Raw genomic sequence first — 18067 nt, forward strand, 5'->3', positions numbered from 1 at the left:
TGGGGGTTGAGCACTAGTTGAATTTTCTTCTGCAGGGCTCTAACCAGTTAGTGACACAGAATGTTACAGTTCTGCAAAGGTTTTGCAGTTAAGGAAGCTAGTTTGGGGGAGCAGGAAGAACATGTTTGATGAAAATAGTTATTTAATATGCTTCTTTCCCCTTTTCTCAAATTTAATACTATATGTATGCATTTGGTAATTTTTTCATATTCTTCGTACAAAACCTTTCATCATCTCTCCCAGTAGGGAGAAAACTTTTGCTATCATTTGTTTTCATGTGTAGAACAAAATAGGCTAAGATTTACATCCATTGTTCAGAAGCACTCTGATCTTTGACTCTAAATGTATGGTTTTTCCACTTGGTTCTAGATTTGGACTTTTTAAATAGATACCACATGTCTGAATCAGAGCTTAGAAACTTTGGAAGGAGTATACTTTTGTATGGGGAGCTGTAGGATACTTGTGGCTCCCATGTAATCCTACCTTAAAGAACTGTCCAAGGTGCTGGACCTATATGGGTGATAGGGAATAACACCGTAGATAGCTTCTTTAAAGTTCAAATTAAAACAGTGTGAATTCATTGCTGCATTTACAGTAGCCATGATTGAACCTTCAGGTATTGCCCTATATTGCTGCAACTTGGCCCAACATTTCCATCCTGTCATGTAGTAGAAAAGTCCAAACCTTCATTGGGAAGATTGATGCTTGAATCCCATTGGCAAGTGATGCTCCTTCTCAGACCTCTGTGGGATTGTGAATCAGTTCATCTTCTCCTTTGTCAGGCAGTGCCCTTGATCCTTCTTTGTTGTCTCCTTGCCAGATGTATGGCCGCTATACTCAGGACCTAGGAGCCTTTGCCAAGGATGAAGCAGCACGCATCCGGCTACAGCAGGAGCGTTGGAAGCCATCTTCTAAAGAGCGCCTGCGCCCCTCAGAGCTGTTGGAATATGACCAGAGCCGCTGCACACGTTGCCGGAGTAAGGAGCCTGCCATATATTGCGGGGGAAGGAGGGTGTATGTGGCTGGTCATAATCATTTTAAAACATATACTTGACTGTAAGTTTGACCTCATGTATAAATCAGTGGCAGGTTTTGGGGCCAAAATTATGGATTTAGATACAACTTATGAATACGTCAAGGGTAAAACATAGGGGCATGTAACAAAGGATGTAAAAGAGGAAGCAAAGGGAAAAAATGACAAAGAACTTACAACATTCCAGTAGCCATAACTGTTTGTGCTCACCCTGAAGGCTGGATGGATGAAAAGGGAACTATGCTAAATTGTGGCTGTGCAATGTGTATGAGAGACAACTAGGCAAGGCTGGGGCTAAGAAAACACACACATTAAGAAAAATGAAAAGGCAAGGCAAAAAAATTGTTACTACATTAGCAGTGATTATAGCCTTTAACTTTAATGTGATAACTTTACCTGATTTTAACCCAGAAAAGTTGGCAAACATACACAGAAGTCTTATCAAAGTCTTCAAAGCCTTATTCCTCTTTGCCCTCCTTTGGAGGGAAGTGCCCAAGAAGTGCCACTGCTGCCATTTTCCCACCCAGTCACTCAAAAAGATCAGAAGCACCACCACAGCAGAGATAGGGAGACCTGTTGGCACAGTGGTTAAATGCCAGTACTGCAGCTACAAGGTTGCGAGTTTGATCCCAGACAGGGCTCCAAGGTTGATTCAGCCTTCCATCCTTTTGTAGGTTGGTAAAACGAGTACCCAGCATGTTTGGGGCAATTGGCTTACACATTGTAAATCATTAGGGAGTTCTAGTTCACTGATTAGTATAGAAATGTACTTGCTATTGCTACTATTATGGGGGGGGGTCAAATTTTTTACTAAAATGTCTAAACTTATACATGAGTTATTAGGTGTTTGCATCCTCTTTGACTAGGGGCAGTTATAATAAATAATAAAAATTTATTTATATATCCCGCCCCTTTGAGGTCAATCGGCGCTCAGTTTTTTATTGTGGGCACATAAATTTCTTCTTTGCTGTGCTTCTAACATAGATTAGAATCATAGAGTTAGAAGAGACCACAAGGGCCATCCAGTCCAACCCCCTGCCATGCAGGAAGTCACAGTCAAAGCAGCTCTGAGAGATTACCTGTTCAGCAACGGAATGGAATGCCAGGGGGAGTGGTTCATTCTTCTTCACTGAAAATTTTTAAACCAAAGCTGGACGGTCATCTGTCAGGAATTCTTTAGCCATGTGATTCTTATACCAGTAACACATTTGACCTGTCTGAACAAATGCCCTTCCACACCACCTGAACTGAGAACAGCTACATCTTGACAAATTGCTGGCTTGTGGCTAATATTGTAATTTGTTTCACTATGATTTTTAACACCTTTGTGTGATGAAGAAGCCAGTGCAGCTCTGAAAGCTTGCCATATGTATTTTGTGCATTTTGGTTGTTCCTATAAAAGTATCACTGTTTTGTGGATTTTAAATATTGTCTTTTACATAAAGTTCATCCAGAAACCTCTAACAATAGGCAGACCTCTGCTTAACTTGCACAAGTTCTCTGGCTAAATCCTTGGCATAAACAGGACAAGCAAAGCCTTTGAGCCAGCAGGAATTTCATTTTGCTCTTTATTGAGCATAAGGAGGGATACAAGGTTGGAAAGTTTTTTCAGTGTTTCCTGAGTTAGGAGATTCCCCCTCAAAATCACCAGAGATCACACAGCCATGATCACATAAGGAATGTGATCATGGGAGGAAGGGTATTTTTAAAACCAGATACTCTAAAGAAATGACTAAACGTGGGTTATTGTACTGCGGACATATCATGAGATGGCATGATTCATTGCAAAAGATGATAATGTTCACTAGAATGGAAAGCAGAAGGAAAAGGGGAAAACCTCACTACAGATGGATTGATTCACAGCCCCAGGTTTCAAGACCTGAACTGTTAATGACCAGGGCTCATGGACGTCTCTTATTCATAGGGTTACCAGAATCAAAGCTGACTTGGCAGTAAATAACAACAGAGTTTAAGGAACCAGATTTTGCAGGTTATTTTTTCCCTGCTGAGAACTGACTGATTTGATTTGGTTAGATTTATATCTCATTCTTATTCATAGCAGCTCCAGGTGGATGAATGAGGGACTTGCAAAATGCATGCCCTCCTATAAAGAAGCTATAAGCTTTGTCTAACGGGGATTGAGGCCTACTGTGCAAATAAAATAAAATAAAAATGGCACATGAAGTTAAGTAAAAATAGTCTTTTGACTACGGCACAGATGTACAGAACAGGCATGGGTTATGTTAGAATTTGTGCAGAAAAGGAGCAGTGTGCATGAGGTGTGTATGTTTAAGGGATGAGGTGTTATCGAAAACAAGAAGGAGAACATGCTGGGGACTAGGACAATGCAGTCTAGTCTGGAGTATGATAGATTCGGTTCCAAGAATCCCACAGCCAACACAGCCACTGTGGCTGTGTTGGCTTGGGGATTCTGAGAGTTGTAGTAAAAAAACTAACTTTTCCAAACTGTGCATCAGGCTGCCACAAACAGGAGGCGTCTGCCTCAGCTTCTGTGTGCCTTGTTTACCCCTACCCTGGCTCTGCCACATTGCTTGCCATAGCCCCATAAATGTAGGAGGCATTGCAGGGGGTCCCACATAAGGGGTCCCACCCCTGCTTCAGGCCTCCAAGTCACCCTAGGCAACCCTGAGAACATTGTCACTGCTTTTTCCTTTTATACTTGATCATCCATTCATGTCTAAATATCCTGTAAGGTCACCATACTTGAATTTGGAAGTAATGCAGATTAGCAAAGGAAATACCATGGTGTATTTTCCATAGAGTTTGGGAAAGTTCCCTTTTCTTTTCCTTCTTTCTTCTTTTCTGTTTTGGACTACAAGTCCTAGGACTTAAAGATGGTGGGAGTTGCAATTGCAAGAAAAGTGATCTTTTCCCAACCTCTAGTATTTCTTGCACTTATAAAATCATCACATTGCACTTATAAATATCACAAAAAGGATGGTTTGCAAGATAACGCCTCTCTTTCATGTCTTGTTTTCTTCTCTTTTTTGAGAAGGGGGAGTATACTGTCTGAGGACCAACTTTTTAAAAATTTCTTCCATCCCTAAAATCCTACGGCTCATTAAGAAACTCAGACTGTCCTTATTTTTCCTCTGTTGTGTGTGTGTGGTGGGGTTGTCCAACACTCCAGTCAGAGTTCCCCCATCATTGTTGTTCACGGGATCTTACTGTTCCCGATGCCTTAAAATAGTTCCCTTAGCAACTGCCCGGAGAGCTTGGCTTGCTTTGTTCTTGAGGCAAATTCTCTGGTTAAATGTCGCCGGCTCCCTGGGGCAGTGGCATGAGCCAGAGCTCAGCTGTCCCTACATGGCCCCGGGTGTGGTTGCCGTCTTCCCACTGTACTCCATTCACCCCTTTTGTTGACGGATGCACAAACAATGTTGTTCCAGAGTGACAACATGTTTTCCTAAGTCCATCTGTTGCATCTCCTTCTGGGTCCAGCTGCTGACCGCCTATGGCTCATAGAAGCAATGGGGGAGTGGGACGGCATGCTACAGGTCTACTTTGCAAAGCCAATACGTAACGCTGACCTTTCCACTAGCCCCAGGTGGCATGGGGGCGAGAGGGCTCTAGCACAGTCAGTGGGCTGCTCTTGCCTTGTTCCTTCAAAGTGTAAAGCAAATTGGCCGGCTTCAGTCTGGAAACTCACTACCTTGCCCCCTCCCTCCCCTGCCGTGTTCACACATGGACACGGACAAAACTTGAAAACTCAGCAGAAACGGCCTTTCAAGATTTTATTATTCTAGTGCTCAGTGGATTATGTTAAAAGTCCCATTGTGCAATCAAATGCCTGTTACGGAAACACAGCAGCACAAATTGACTTCACTAAAGCTCTGTTCAAGTATTCTCCAGAGGGTTACTAGAGTTGCCAGAACGAAAACTGGAGAGTTTCTCTTTACCTTTAATGGTGCAGAAGAGTGTGTGTGATTTCAGTACAGTGGGCTCTTGTTGTCCGCTGGGGTTTGTTTATAGGACCCCTCATGGATACCAAAATCTGTGGATGTTCAAATTATATTAAATACAATGGACTGTAAAATGGTGTCCCCTAGATAAAATGGCAAAACCAAGGCTTGCTTTTTGGAAGTTATATATATTTTGAATATTTTCAAGCCATGGAAGCTTGAATCTGTGGATGAAGACTCCATGGATACCAAGGGCTAATTATAGATGTTGCTGGTCATAGAACCCGCTAATATGCAGCACCTGTTGCAATTCCCTCTTTTACATAATCATTAAAGGTATGGCTATATGACGTAAGTTCAGGCTATCGGACAGACTGTACAGTGCACCCGCATACATGCGGATGAATGGGATGCATGCCTGTGGTGCGCCCGCGCCGCCACATGCACGAGCCCCATTCATTTGAATGGGACTTGAGCATGTGCAGTATTTGGCTTACGTGGGGGGGTCCGGAACAGATCCCCCCGTAAGCCAAGGGCGGACTGTATCTCCCCATAAGAGGCTGCCCCACTTCTGAGATCCTTGAGAGAGGCCCTCTTCTCTGTCCCAACACCGCCACAGGTATGGCCAATGAGAGTAGGAGAAAGGGCCTTCTCAGGGTGCATCTACCCTGTAAAAATACAATCAGACCTTCTTGTCCACGGATTCTTTATCCACAGATTCAACCTCCCATGGCTTGAAAATATTTTTAAAAATAGAAATTCCAAAAAGCAAATCTTGATTTTGTCATTTTATATAAGGTACCCCATTTTATTATGCCATTGTATTTAATGGGACTTGAGTGTCCATGGATTTTGGTATCCACAGAGGGTCTTGGAACCAAACCCCAGCAGATACCAAGACACTGCTATAATGCAGTTTGACAGCACTTTAACTGCTGTGGCTCTATCCTACAGAACTCTGGGTTTTGTAGTTATGGGAGGGACCAGCCTTCATTGACAGAGAAGGTTAAATACCAGGATTCCATAGGATGGAGCTACAGCACTTAAAGTGGTATCAAACTGCATTATTTCTACACTATAGATGCAGTCACTGTGACTGCCCTTAAACTTTGGAACTCCCTCCCTGGGGAGGCTAGAATGGACCCCTTCCTTGCTCTCCTCCCATCAGAAGGTGAAGACATTTTTATTCAGAGTTTTGGTATTGAAGTCTTTTAACCAAAGGACTGTAAGTGCTGTACTGTTTTAAACTGTATTGTTCAACTTCTGAAAACCTTTTTAGAAGGTATGTTTTTAATATGGCTGATAGCTTAGTTTGGTTTTAATCCTGACATTTTGTATTTTCTTAATTGGAATCTTTTAAATGTTTAACGTGCCTTGAGTCTCAGTTCTGGGAAATAGCCTGTTGTTGATGTTGTTGTTGTTGTTGTTGTTTAGATCCCACTTTCCCCCCAGATTGGGACTCAAAGTGGCTTATAACAATTTTTAAAAATGGCTAAAATTTAAAATTTAAAAAACCACACACGTTAAAACACAGTTAAACAATCAGAAAAAAATTAAAACCAGGTTAAAACATATAGATAATGATGATTATGATGATGGAGAAGTCCATGCCAGCATGGTGCAGTAGTTTGAGCATTAGACCATGACTCTGGAGACCAGGGTTTGAATCCTTACTCAGCATGGAAACCCATAAGTCATACTTTCTCAGCCTTTTAGGAAAGCAAAGGCAACCCCCCTCTGAACAAATCTTGGCAAGAAAACCCCATGATAGGTTTAACTTAGGCTTGCCATAAGTCAGAAACAATTTGAAGGTGTAAAACAACAATAAGAGAAGCCCTTTCCAGTTTTTACTCTGGCCACCTTACACTGCACAGTTATAGCAATTTGAAACTCTGTGATTATATTACTCTGTGGTCAAGGGATGTGCAACTATGCCTATTCTTTACCTGGCTCTCTCAGTGACCTTGAATACCAGAAACCATGATACATCCTTCTGGGTCATTTTGCAGTAGTCATGTTGACTGGGCCCTGTTCTTCTACCCACTTTTGGAAGGAAGCAATGAGGAAAACGTCTATTCCACCATGTGGATTTTGGCTTTTAGGTGTCACATGATTTCACAAGATTGGAAATGCTTTTTCCCCAGAGTTTTTCAAGTACATAGGAAATTACTGAGTGAGGCCACATGGATCTGATGTGTCATCCATTCACAGATTACAGCCCTACTTCCCATTTCCATCATGTGGCCCCATGAAGCAAGCAGCAGGGATAACAAAACAGTATCTGAGATCACTCTGAACATGAATGAGGCTTATTTGGCTGAAAATCCGGATATGACCAGGGATCCCATTAGTCTGAGTGCAGTGAGGATGGGCCCTGTGTTTGTCATGGGGTTGCTCTGTCCCCAAAGGAGTAGGTGCAACATTTGGGGAATGTAACCAAATGCACAATCCATAAATGCACATACCCTTTGTGCACAAAGTCTAAGAATGCTTTCACTTGGTTTTGGCTGGTTCATCAGTTGTGGTCTGTCCTCAGGACACCTGACCTGACTGCTATCATGTATCAATTTATTAGTTCCATCTCAGGTTCCATATGATGGAAATGTCATAGTCTTCTCTCCATTGGGCTGCTTTTAAGAACAGTGTGGAAATTTGATGGATCCAAACCTTGGATATTCCTGGCAAACATAGATTTGGGCTGCTGCCACACTGCAGAATTAATGCAGTTTGACACTGCTTTAACTGTCATGGATCCATCTTATTGAACCCTGGGATTCGTAGTTTGGTGAGGCACCAGAGTTCTCTGACAAAGAAGGCTCAGTGTCTCGCAAAACTACAAATCCCAAGATTCCATAGCATTCTTCCATTGCAGTTAAAGCGGTGTCAAACTACATTAATTCTGCAGTACAGATGGGTCTTGAGTCTTTTCTCTACTGTACTAGCTGGCATTTCCTCCTCTCCCACAAGTTCAATGTAAATTTCTGGTGCTGATTTCAAAGCTGTAAAGTGACATTACCTCTCCTCCCAAATCTCCCTAGCCTCTATGAAATATAAACTAACTTTTCTTTTTAAAAGGTGATCTGCTGTTTTCTTTTTTGTTCAAACAGAGAATTGATAAGCACTACTGTTTTCAAATCAGCATTCTTAAATCATCTTTGTATTTATATTTTATTTTTATTGACTTTAAGTTCAGTTATAAGACACTCTGTTGGATGGAGCAAGCTGCTCTGATGACACAAAAGCAAGTTAAAAATGATCCGTCGCCTTTCCCCAACCTGGCTCCCTCCAGGTGTGTTGGACTATAACTCCCATCATCTCTAGTACGGTGGGAACTATAGTTCAACATATCTAGAGAGAGCCAAGGTGGGGGGGGGGGGGAACTAATCTTTCTTTTGATTTCTCTGCTTTTAAGTAGCTATTTCTCTCCTCCCCTTGACCCAGTTGAATGGAGAGCAGTGAAATTTGAACAATGGACTATGAAACAATTTGTTCCTTAATCCTTAGATAAGGCTAGAGGTGGGTGGTGGGCAGGCCTAGTTCTGAATGTTGACATTGAAGGTATGGAATGTTTTGTAGTTCTTTTCTTTTTAAAAAAATCTCCTTTGTATATTCAGCAGATATACTGAGGAGGAACCGAAACCTAGAGTGAGGCAATGTTTTTATTTAGGGCCAACCAAAATGCCACTTAAGTGTGCAAGCCTTCATGATATCCAGAACTATTTATTAGTCTAGGTGGTACAAAAAGGCAGCGGATGGGGGAAGAAAGTAAAAAAGTGGGAAAATTAGGCTTGACGTTGTGGCCGTAAGGTTTGCCATCCCAAAATGGAGATTGCAGATGGCTAGGGATGCAGGTACAAGTAGTGCATGCTGGAATAATGAATCAATGGTTGCTTTCCATTTCTGAAGACATAGTGGTGGCTGTAGCTCACACATCTGTCCATCAAGTTCGGCAAAGCACACATTTCCTGAGCTGGTTAAGTGCAAAACGACAGAGAATCATGATAGTCTTTATATCTGGAAAGCTGGTGATTAAATTTAGGTGGTCCACTAGGTTAAAATAAAATAAAAAGTAAATTGAGGCCAACTTTTGAATGAAGGAGCCAATGTCCATCCATAGAGCTTCTTGGCTATGGAGGAGAAAAGATGGAAATATCTCTCCCACATCTTGAGTAATCAGAAACTGGGCTGGCATTGTCACCTGTCCCCTTTGGACAATTGTCTGGGCACCAGAGGCCCATTCCCATTACAGAATTATGGTGCTGTTATTCTACTTTAACTACCATGGTTCCATCCTACAGAATCTTGGGGTTTGTAATTTGGCACTATTTGCTCCTCCAGATATTTTGGAATTCAGTGCCCAGAATTCCTGAATATTGGCCAAGGTAGCCGGGGCTTCTGGTAGCTGAAGTCCAAAACATTTGGAGGGCCAAAGTTCAAACCACTGCACTGGAGGAACTCTCTGTCTGAGAATTCTAAATGTCAGGGTTAGTATTAGGGTTGGGTTAGGGTTAAGGTGGAGGAGCAAGCTTGTTTTCTGCTCCTCCAGGGACTAGAACACAGAACAATGGATGCAAGCTACAGGAAAAGAGATTGCACCTCAACATTAGGAGGAACATCTTGACAGTAAGAGCTGCTCAACAGTGGAACACATTCCCTAGGAGGAGGGTGGAGTCTCCTTCTTTAGAGGTCTTTAAACAGAGGCTGGATGGCCATCTGTCAGGGATGCTTTGATTTTGAGCTCCTGCGTGGCAGAATGGGGATGGACTGGATGGCCCTTTGGAATCTCTTCCAACTCTGTGATTCTGTGATAAACCTCTAATCCCAGAATCTGCATCTGCAGGAAAATTAAAAATGGCATCAACCATCATGGGGACCACTTTCTTAATTTGTGCCAGTGCTTTGGAGCAGCACTTCAGCAGAAGCATTATGGGAAATGTAGAGGGCTGCTAAAATCAGCCACCTGGTAGTATTTGAAGCAAAGAAATCCAGGTGTCACCATAATTTGACCAAACTGCTTCTCCAGTGGACTCTGCCCAACACCCCCTGAACTTTGGAGTCCATCAAATCCAGGCATTAGCTCTGGTCTTTTTTAATCATTGTGATAAATAACAGCCTGTGGGTTCCTGGTGCAGCTCTGTGACACACTGCAATTTGCTGGATGCATCTCCCTTTAGTCCTGCACTCTCCAGCACCTCAGAACTCCATCCCTCCTGTGGTGGAACTGTCCCATAATAAAACGATTCTAGACAAACATTCATATAGCTATCTTTGAAATGTTGAAAATAAACTTTCGGATGGAACCTGAAGTCTATTTGCTAAACATGACTAAAAAGATTCTGAACAAACATTCATATAACTGTCTGTTAAAATGTTGAAAATAAACTTTCAGATAGAACCGGAAGTCTATTTACTAAACATGAATAAAAAGATATCAAATCAAGCTGCGGGGAAGGAATGGAAAAATATCTGTATATGGTTTCTTTTGCTAGTATACTCCTTGCTCAAAAATGGAATTCCAATAACATTCCTACACTAGATGATTGGTTAATCAAATTGGCAGACACAATGGAAATGGACAAACTGCCATGTTGGCTAAATGGCAAATCTTCAGAAGAAGCAGAACTACAACGGAATCTAATTATGGAATACTGAAAAAACTAACAGAGCTGTTAACTACTTAATGAGAAACATAAGAAAGAGAAAGATAGGAAGACAAAGTCAAAAGAATAATAGTAGACCAAGCCTAAATAAAAGTCTTAGCAATGCATAAGATTTTTAGTAATAAATTTATTAGAAAAAAATACAGTTTCTTGTTATAACATGTATAAACTTTATTTAAGGAAGATAGTAAGCATATGGAAAGTTGGAGTGTATAAAATGAATGAAAATGTAACAAAGGGAAAAAACCCCTCCATCCCTCATTGTAACTGGCTTGATTTTAAGGTGGGTTTAGTGGCCATTTATGATTGTGGCAATACATGAATGGGAAATAGTTGCAAGACTGTAAGTCTAACAGGATGCCCACTCTGTATATTAATATTATATTTTGTATTTCACATTTCTAAAAGATTTTACATAAATATACAAATTATCTCCTTGGATATGAAAATACATTTAAAACTTTGATTTATAAAAGAGTATTTTCTATTTTAAAAAATTGGGTGTTTCAGTGTGAAGCTCCAGCATCAGTCATAGATTTAATACGGATGAAAGTTTACAACTGCTGGGCTTAGAAACACCAAGAAATAAAGCAAATATCAACTGCCACCTGTGCCCAGTGGTCAATTAATGCCCCGCTGACAAACAGCGCAGCTTGTTTTACCTCTTCAGTAATATAGATGTCAAGTTTCAGTGGGTCAGTAAATGTTGCCTTGCTTGATTTTTCTTCTCTTGAGGCTGTGTTCTTTCCCATGCCACAGCCAGCATACCTGGGATAATTTTACTTCAGGGGAAGATTTGTGTGGTCCTTTTGGTATACCTATTTTTCCTTGGCAAGATTTTTCCAGAGGTGGTTTGCCTTTGCCTTCCTCTTAGGCTGAGAGAATGTGACTTGCCCAGTGGATTTCCCTTGCTGTGCAGGGATTTGAACCCTGGTCTTCAAGAGTTTTAGTCCAACACTCAAACCAAAGCATCACGTTGGCTGTCCTAAAATATATATAAGACAATTTCCTTGTGATGGTGAATGTTATGTACTTCCAACTCCTCTCTACCTTGCGATGACCTTAGCCTATGGTTTTCTTGGCAAGATTCATTTTGAGCAAGTTTGCTGTGGCCTTCCTCTGAGGCTGAGAAAGTATGACTTGCTCAAGGTTACCAAGTGTGTTTCCCTGGCTGTGTGGGGATTTGAACCATGGTCTCCCAGAGTCATAGCCCAACATTCAAACCAAAGCCCAATTCCAACTGACCACTTCCACCCAAGAATGCCCTGAGAAGTGTGGTAGCTATGAAAGCACACAGGGATGGGGTGGACTTCTAGCTTCTGGAGTGTGCCCACCCCTGCTTTACCAATATGCTTTCCCCTTTGTGGGGCTTTTTGACTCCATACATTTACAGCACTACAATTCTACTTTACCTGCCATAGTTCTGTCCTATGCAATTCTGGGATGTGCAGTTTAGGGAGGAACACTGAGAAACCTCCTCTGAACCAATCTTGGTGAGAAAACCTCATGATAAGCTTGTCTTAGGGTCACCATAAGTCAGAAACAATGTGAAAGCACACATCAAGATGCCTATGCAATTTCTGACAATTCCAAGTACAGTTGGTCCTCTGTTTTCATGGAGGATCCATTTCGGACACACACACCCCCCGCAAAAATGGAGGCATGCACATATTCAAGCTGCCAGGCATGCACCATTGCAAACAGTGTAGATCGCCCCTCTGCAGATATTCAGGGTCATGGATCTTAGATCCGCAAGTTAGGAGGGGTGACTGTATAACCAATCCAATAACCCATGCATTCATAACTCAACAACAACACCATCTTATGTCCAGATACTATTAGAAATCAGATATCATTAGACACTCCCCAGAGTATCTAGGTAAAGTTGTACATTTGGACTATACCTCCCAACCTGGCCATTTTAGTTGAAAATAGTAACTTTGTCATGCTCTGCTCCTTATGCAAACGATGCTGCATAATTAAGGGATGCTATGCACATGTTTGTCTGGTTATGTAACCAGCGCCTGCTCAGAATGCTAAACTACGGTCAGGGAGCATCGTGTTGCACTTGGCCCAGGAAAGACCCTCCTTTGGGGTGCATTGTTCATGCTGACCCAAATTGTCAAACTCATTCATGGTTTTTGTTGCATGAGCCGTTGACTTTGCCAGATCAAGCAGGCTCCTCCATTTTGAATAGAGACCATTACCTTCAACAAAGCAGGACTTGTTTCACAGAAACGTGTCTAAAAATATTCTGTTAAAAAAGGCTTGGTCGCTTCCTGCCCCCCCCTTGCCAGCCCCACACTATGAAAGTAAACATTGATTTACAAAACCAGCCAAACAAAAAGGAAGCTTGTTTCAAGCACTTGAATTTGCATCACATCCCAGCCTTCAACATCATAACAAGTAGGCACTATGCTTATGTATGGCTGAACAGCATTTGTTGTTGCTGCACTTTCAAGTCATTTCAGACTTATGGTAACCCTATTGTAGGGTTTTCTTGGCAAGGTTTATTCAGAGGAGGTTTTCCATTGCGTTCACCTGAGGCTGAGAGAGTGCGACTAGCCCAAGGGCTTCATGGCAGAGCTGGGAATAGAGCCCTGGTCTCCAAAATTATAGTCTAACACTCAAATCACTGCCTAAATATCCCAAAGGCACAAGATCTTGTCTGATCTTGGAAGCTAAGCAGGATCAGCCAGATCAAGTAGTTTCTCTTCTCCCCGCACACCTTGCCTTCCAATCACATGCCTTTCTCAGATACCAGCAAAACCCTGGATATCACATTCCTTTAAAAATTAGATTTTGAAGAACAGAAAAAGACTTAATTTGAAGGCTGTGAGTCTTTGGATAAGCCAAGTCCATTTCAGACAGGGATGGGTGATTTCAACTGCTATGGGAACAGTTTTGCTTCACAGTGACCTTTTAGGCTCTGCCCTATCATCCACACATACACACACACACACATATCTATTGGGGGATTTTTTTGATGACAGAGAGATCCAAAAGTGCCTTTTCCCACACACATAAAACACACGCACACAGAGTGCGCTGTGCCTAAAATCACGACTTCTGGATTGTTTCAGAGGGCCTTTCATACAGCAGTTATAGTACTATGATTCTACTTTAACTGCCATGGCTTCATCCCATGGTGAGTTCTAGTACCTCCCCAAAGTACAAACCCTAGAATTCCATAGGATGCAGCCAAGGCAGTTAAATGGAATCATAGTGCTATAACTGTGGTTGCATCCGCACTGCAAAAACTATCTGGTTTGACACCACTTTAACTGGCCCGGCTCTATGCTATGGAATTCTAGGAATGGTAGTTCATTGTGGCACCAGAGCTCTCTGACAAAGATGGTTAAATATTTCACCAAACTACGATTCCTGGAATTCCATAGTGTTGAGCCATGACATTTAAAGTGCTGTTAACCTGGATTATTGCTGCAGTGTGGATGCAGCCGGTTTCATGTAAAAAAAGCAACAGCAACAGAAATTTTCATTTTTTAGCAAAATGGCTCAATGATGATCATTCAGGGAGCACAGAAATGACCCTGATGGCCACATGTACCCCATAAGCCACCCTTACCCCACTTCTGTATTAAATGAAACTTGAAACTTCTCTCCTAAGAAGCAGGCTCAAACTCTCTGTGTGTGTCTTCTGGAAATTACTGTATACTTAAACATTCTTCAGGGTTCAGACACGACTGGTTCTTGACACATCCAAGAGGTCCAGTTGGCTGTGAAGAAGAAGAATTTCTTTGGAGCATCCTCCATCTCCATCTCCTCTTGCTCTCATGTGCATGATGCATCATCTGCACATCCCTTGTTCTAATGTGCTCCCTCCTCTCTCTTTCTTCCTGCAGTCTGTACAGTGCGATGCCAAAAGTTCCTCATCTCTAAAGTGGGTGAAGACTGGATTTTCCTCATCCTATTGGGATTGGTTATGGCCTTGGTGAGCTGGGCTATGGATTTTGCCATAGCCACCTGCCTGCAAGGTAAGGAAGGTGATGGTGGTAGTGATGGGAGGGCTGTAGGGTTGCGTATGGAAAAAGTGATTGTGTAGAAGAGACTCATGTGGTGCTGAAGAAAAATTGTAGCTGAACGTATCATATGTAAAGCAGGATTAGACTCGGATGAAGCTATTTAGCCTTCTCTGTCAGAGAGCTCTAGTGTCACCACAGACTTCAGATCCCAGGATTTCAAAGCCTTGAGGCATGGCAATTAAAGTGGTGTCAAACTGCATTCATTCTGCAGCGTGGCAGCAGCCTTAGAGCTGGAAAGGGCTTCAAGAGTGCAGAAATATTCTGCAGTGCACAAATATTCAGTTACCCGTCCAGCCTCTGTTTAAAGGCTTCCAAAGAAAGATAATCCACCATTCTCTGAGGCAGTCTGTTCCACTCTCAAACAACTCTTATAGTCAAGAAGTTGTTCCTAATACTTAGATGGAGTCTCATTTCATGTAATTTTAATCCACTGAATTGTGGTCTAGCCTGTAGGGCAGCAGAAAACAAACTCACTTTATCTTCTACATGACATACCATCAGATATTTAAAGATGACTATCATCTCACTTCTTAGTTATCTCTTCCCCAAGTTAAACATATCTAGCTCCCTAACTCATTCCTTTAAAGTCTTAGGCTCCTGTCTTTTCATCCTCTTGGTCTCCTTTCTCTTGAACACATTCCACCTATGGTTCCCAGAACTGGACACAAGAACTCCAGATGAGATCTGATCCAAGTGTAACAAAGTGGCACTTCTTATTTAGAGTCTTCTCTAACATAATGCTCTCTAGGAGGAGTGGACTACACTTCCCATTAGACTCCAGCCAGCATAGCAGTGACCATAAATCATGCTGGTTAGAAATGATCAAGTTGTGAAATCTGAACAATTGTAGATTGGGTGGTAATATCTAATTGTTTATGAGAAAGTCAGATTCACCAAAAATCATGCTGGTACTGATGGGAAGAAAGAGTAAACTGTGTGAGCTTTTAAGGACTGTTTTAAGTACTGTACGTAGGGAGAAGTATAGAGTAAGTGTAAGAAGGCTAGAAAGGAAGCGATAGAAATTTAGTAGATGAATGTTTTTATTCGGACAGAGAGGAAAAGGTTTTAGAGATAAGGAAGAAAATATAAGTAGATATAGGTAAGGAGAAGTAAGAAAAGGATTGGTTTAAAAATAATGAGTTGAAGGTGGAATGATGGCTGTAAGGATTGTAATCGATGGTTTATCAGTACCAGACTATAATTATAATGTAGTTACTATTCACTGGGAATGTGCCTCCTTTTCTTATCTACATGCTCTCTCTTTTTCTCTCTCCACTTCATTTTATGTCTATGTGCAGCCCAGAAGTGGATGTATGGAGGATTGGACGCCAACATCTTCCTGCAGTACATGGCCTGGGTTACCTACCCAGTGGTGCTCATCACTTTTTCAGCCGGCTTCACCCAGATCTTGGCTCCACAAGCAGTGGGTAAGTCATGGTAGAGAGGTTGCTTATTTGGCAGAATGGGACTTGGAAGAACAAGTAAAGTTGACCTTCCACTTTTGCAGATTTGACTTTTGTGGATTTGATTATTTGCATGTTTGATTAATATGTTCTTTCTGTGAATTTCTAGATCCTCCAATGCAACTCTACTAGACGTTGACCATACAGTCAGGCTGGTAGGCCTAGAGATTCCTAGAGAAAACAATTCTCCAGGCATTTGTAGGTCCTCCTGTGCAATTCTGTGGTCATCTTCTGCCAGATGGTGACCATAGAGTTGCACTGGAGGACCTAGAGATTCCTAGAGAGGTGTTCTGCCAGGTTAAAAGAAGTGTTTCTTTTTATTTGCATTTATCCCCACTTTCATGGGGGTCCTGTGCCCCTAACCCCAGTAAATGTGGAAAGCCTACTATACCATGCACCACACCTTCCTCCCTAGCTGATATGGGACTATCTTGAAGAAGGTCTTTCCTCCATTGAGAGACAGAGAATTTCCTAGCAAGTTTTTCCTGTCCATGTGAACTGACCTATTCCCATAAGCCATCTTTATGATAGCCCTCCCTTCCCCTGGTTCACTACTTTGTGGGTCCTGTCACACTATGTAATTATAACGCTATGATTCCACTTTAATTGCTATGCTTCCATCCTATGCAACTGGAATTTGCATTTTAGGGAGAGACATTTAGTATTCTCTTCTAGCGAGTTCTAGGGCTTCACTAAACTACAAGTCACAAGATTCTCTAGGATGCAGCCATGGCATTTGAAGTAGAGTCATATTTGCTATAATTATACAATGTGAATAGGTGCTTGGTGAGAGGTAGTCTCCATCTTGGCAGACCAGTGCTTAGAAATGTCTGTCTGACTGTTTGTTTGTTTGGACTGCAACTTCCAAAATCTCTTGCAGTTCAAAAAAGGCAACATTTCCAAGCTCCATCTCTGGACCCATTCACACAAGGCTGTGTATATTCTAAGGTTCCAGAACTGTTCCATACAATTTGGAATGGGTGCAGCAATACCTCTAGATAAGCCAGTCTTTAACCCAGCCCTCCAGATGCTGAATTCCCAGAATTCCTCACTGTGGGCTCTGTTGGGTTGGGCTGCTGGGTGTTGTAGTTGCACAATGTCAAGAGGGCTACATGATTTCCACCCAAGATACACAGAGGGAAAACTTGTGCCCAATCAATTCTGTTCCTACTGTTCACACCTCTCCTTTCCTTCTTTCCTCTCCAGGTTCTGGCATCCCAGAAATGAAGACCATTTTGCGGGGTGTGGTGCTGAAGGAATACCTTACCCTCAAGACATTTGTGGCCAAAGTGATTGGTCTGACATGTGCCCTGGGCAGCGGGATGCCTTTGGGAAAAGAAGTGAGAAAGACCATTGCATTCTTGTGCTGCAGCCAGAGTTGAGCACATGGGGATGAGTCCCAGAGTATAGAACTATTAACTTTTGGACTGCACCTCCCAGAATCCCCCACCCAGCATGGAATCCAAAACTGTAATTGGTGCAAGCTCAGGAGAAGCCAGTGTGGTGGAGAATAAAAACAACAATATGCAAGATGTGCTGTTTTTATTCCTTGCTTTGTGGTGGATATGTTTTAAAACTGCTTTTAATTCTATCCATAGATTAGAAATATGTTGAATGTTTTGGCTGATATGTGCATTTTTATATATTTCCTTTATTTTGTATATTCAACTTTTGAGTCCCAGGGTTGGAAAAAGGCAGGAGACAAATAAATAAACTTTTGCGGGGGAAGAACTCAAGCTGTATTATGTTAGAACACGGGTAGGCACTTGCATGTGGTCCAGGCACCAATTATACACACACACAAACAAACAAACCACTGACCCCTTCTAGAGTTGCTGGAGTGAAGACTGGAGAGGTCTTCTGGACCGCTAATGGTTATGTAGAAGAGGGAATTTCAGCAGATATTGCTTGTCAGGCTATCAGGTCACAAACAACACCTGTTGAA

The 18067-nt window shown here is 42.0% G+C and overlaps 1 protein-coding gene across 2 annotated transcripts in view; it reads left to right on the plus strand.

The window, feature by feature from the left end:
* CLCN2 (chloride voltage-gated channel 2) overlaps positions 1 to 18067 on the plus strand; it is a 104880-nt gene that overhangs the window by 52670 nt on the left and 34143 nt on the right. For both annotated transcript variants that reach the window (XM_042458326.1, XM_042458327.1), the window contains exons 2-5: positions 821 to 977; positions 14480 to 14611; positions 15958 to 16086; positions 17329 to 17462. In XM_042458326.1, the coding sequence (XP_042314260.1) occupies positions 821 to 977; positions 14480 to 14611; positions 15958 to 16086; positions 17329 to 17462 (552 nt within the window). The remainder of the gene's footprint in view (positions 1 to 820; positions 978 to 14479; positions 14612 to 15957; positions 16087 to 17328; positions 17463 to 18067) is intronic.

The sequence above is a fragment of the Sceloporus undulatus genome, chromosome 3 (assembly GCF_019175285.1).
Source record: "Sceloporus undulatus isolate JIND9_A2432 ecotype Alabama chromosome 3, SceUnd_v1.1, whole genome shotgun sequence".
Classification (NCBI taxonomy): domain Eukaryota; kingdom Metazoa; phylum Chordata; class Lepidosauria; order Squamata; family Phrynosomatidae; genus Sceloporus; species Sceloporus undulatus.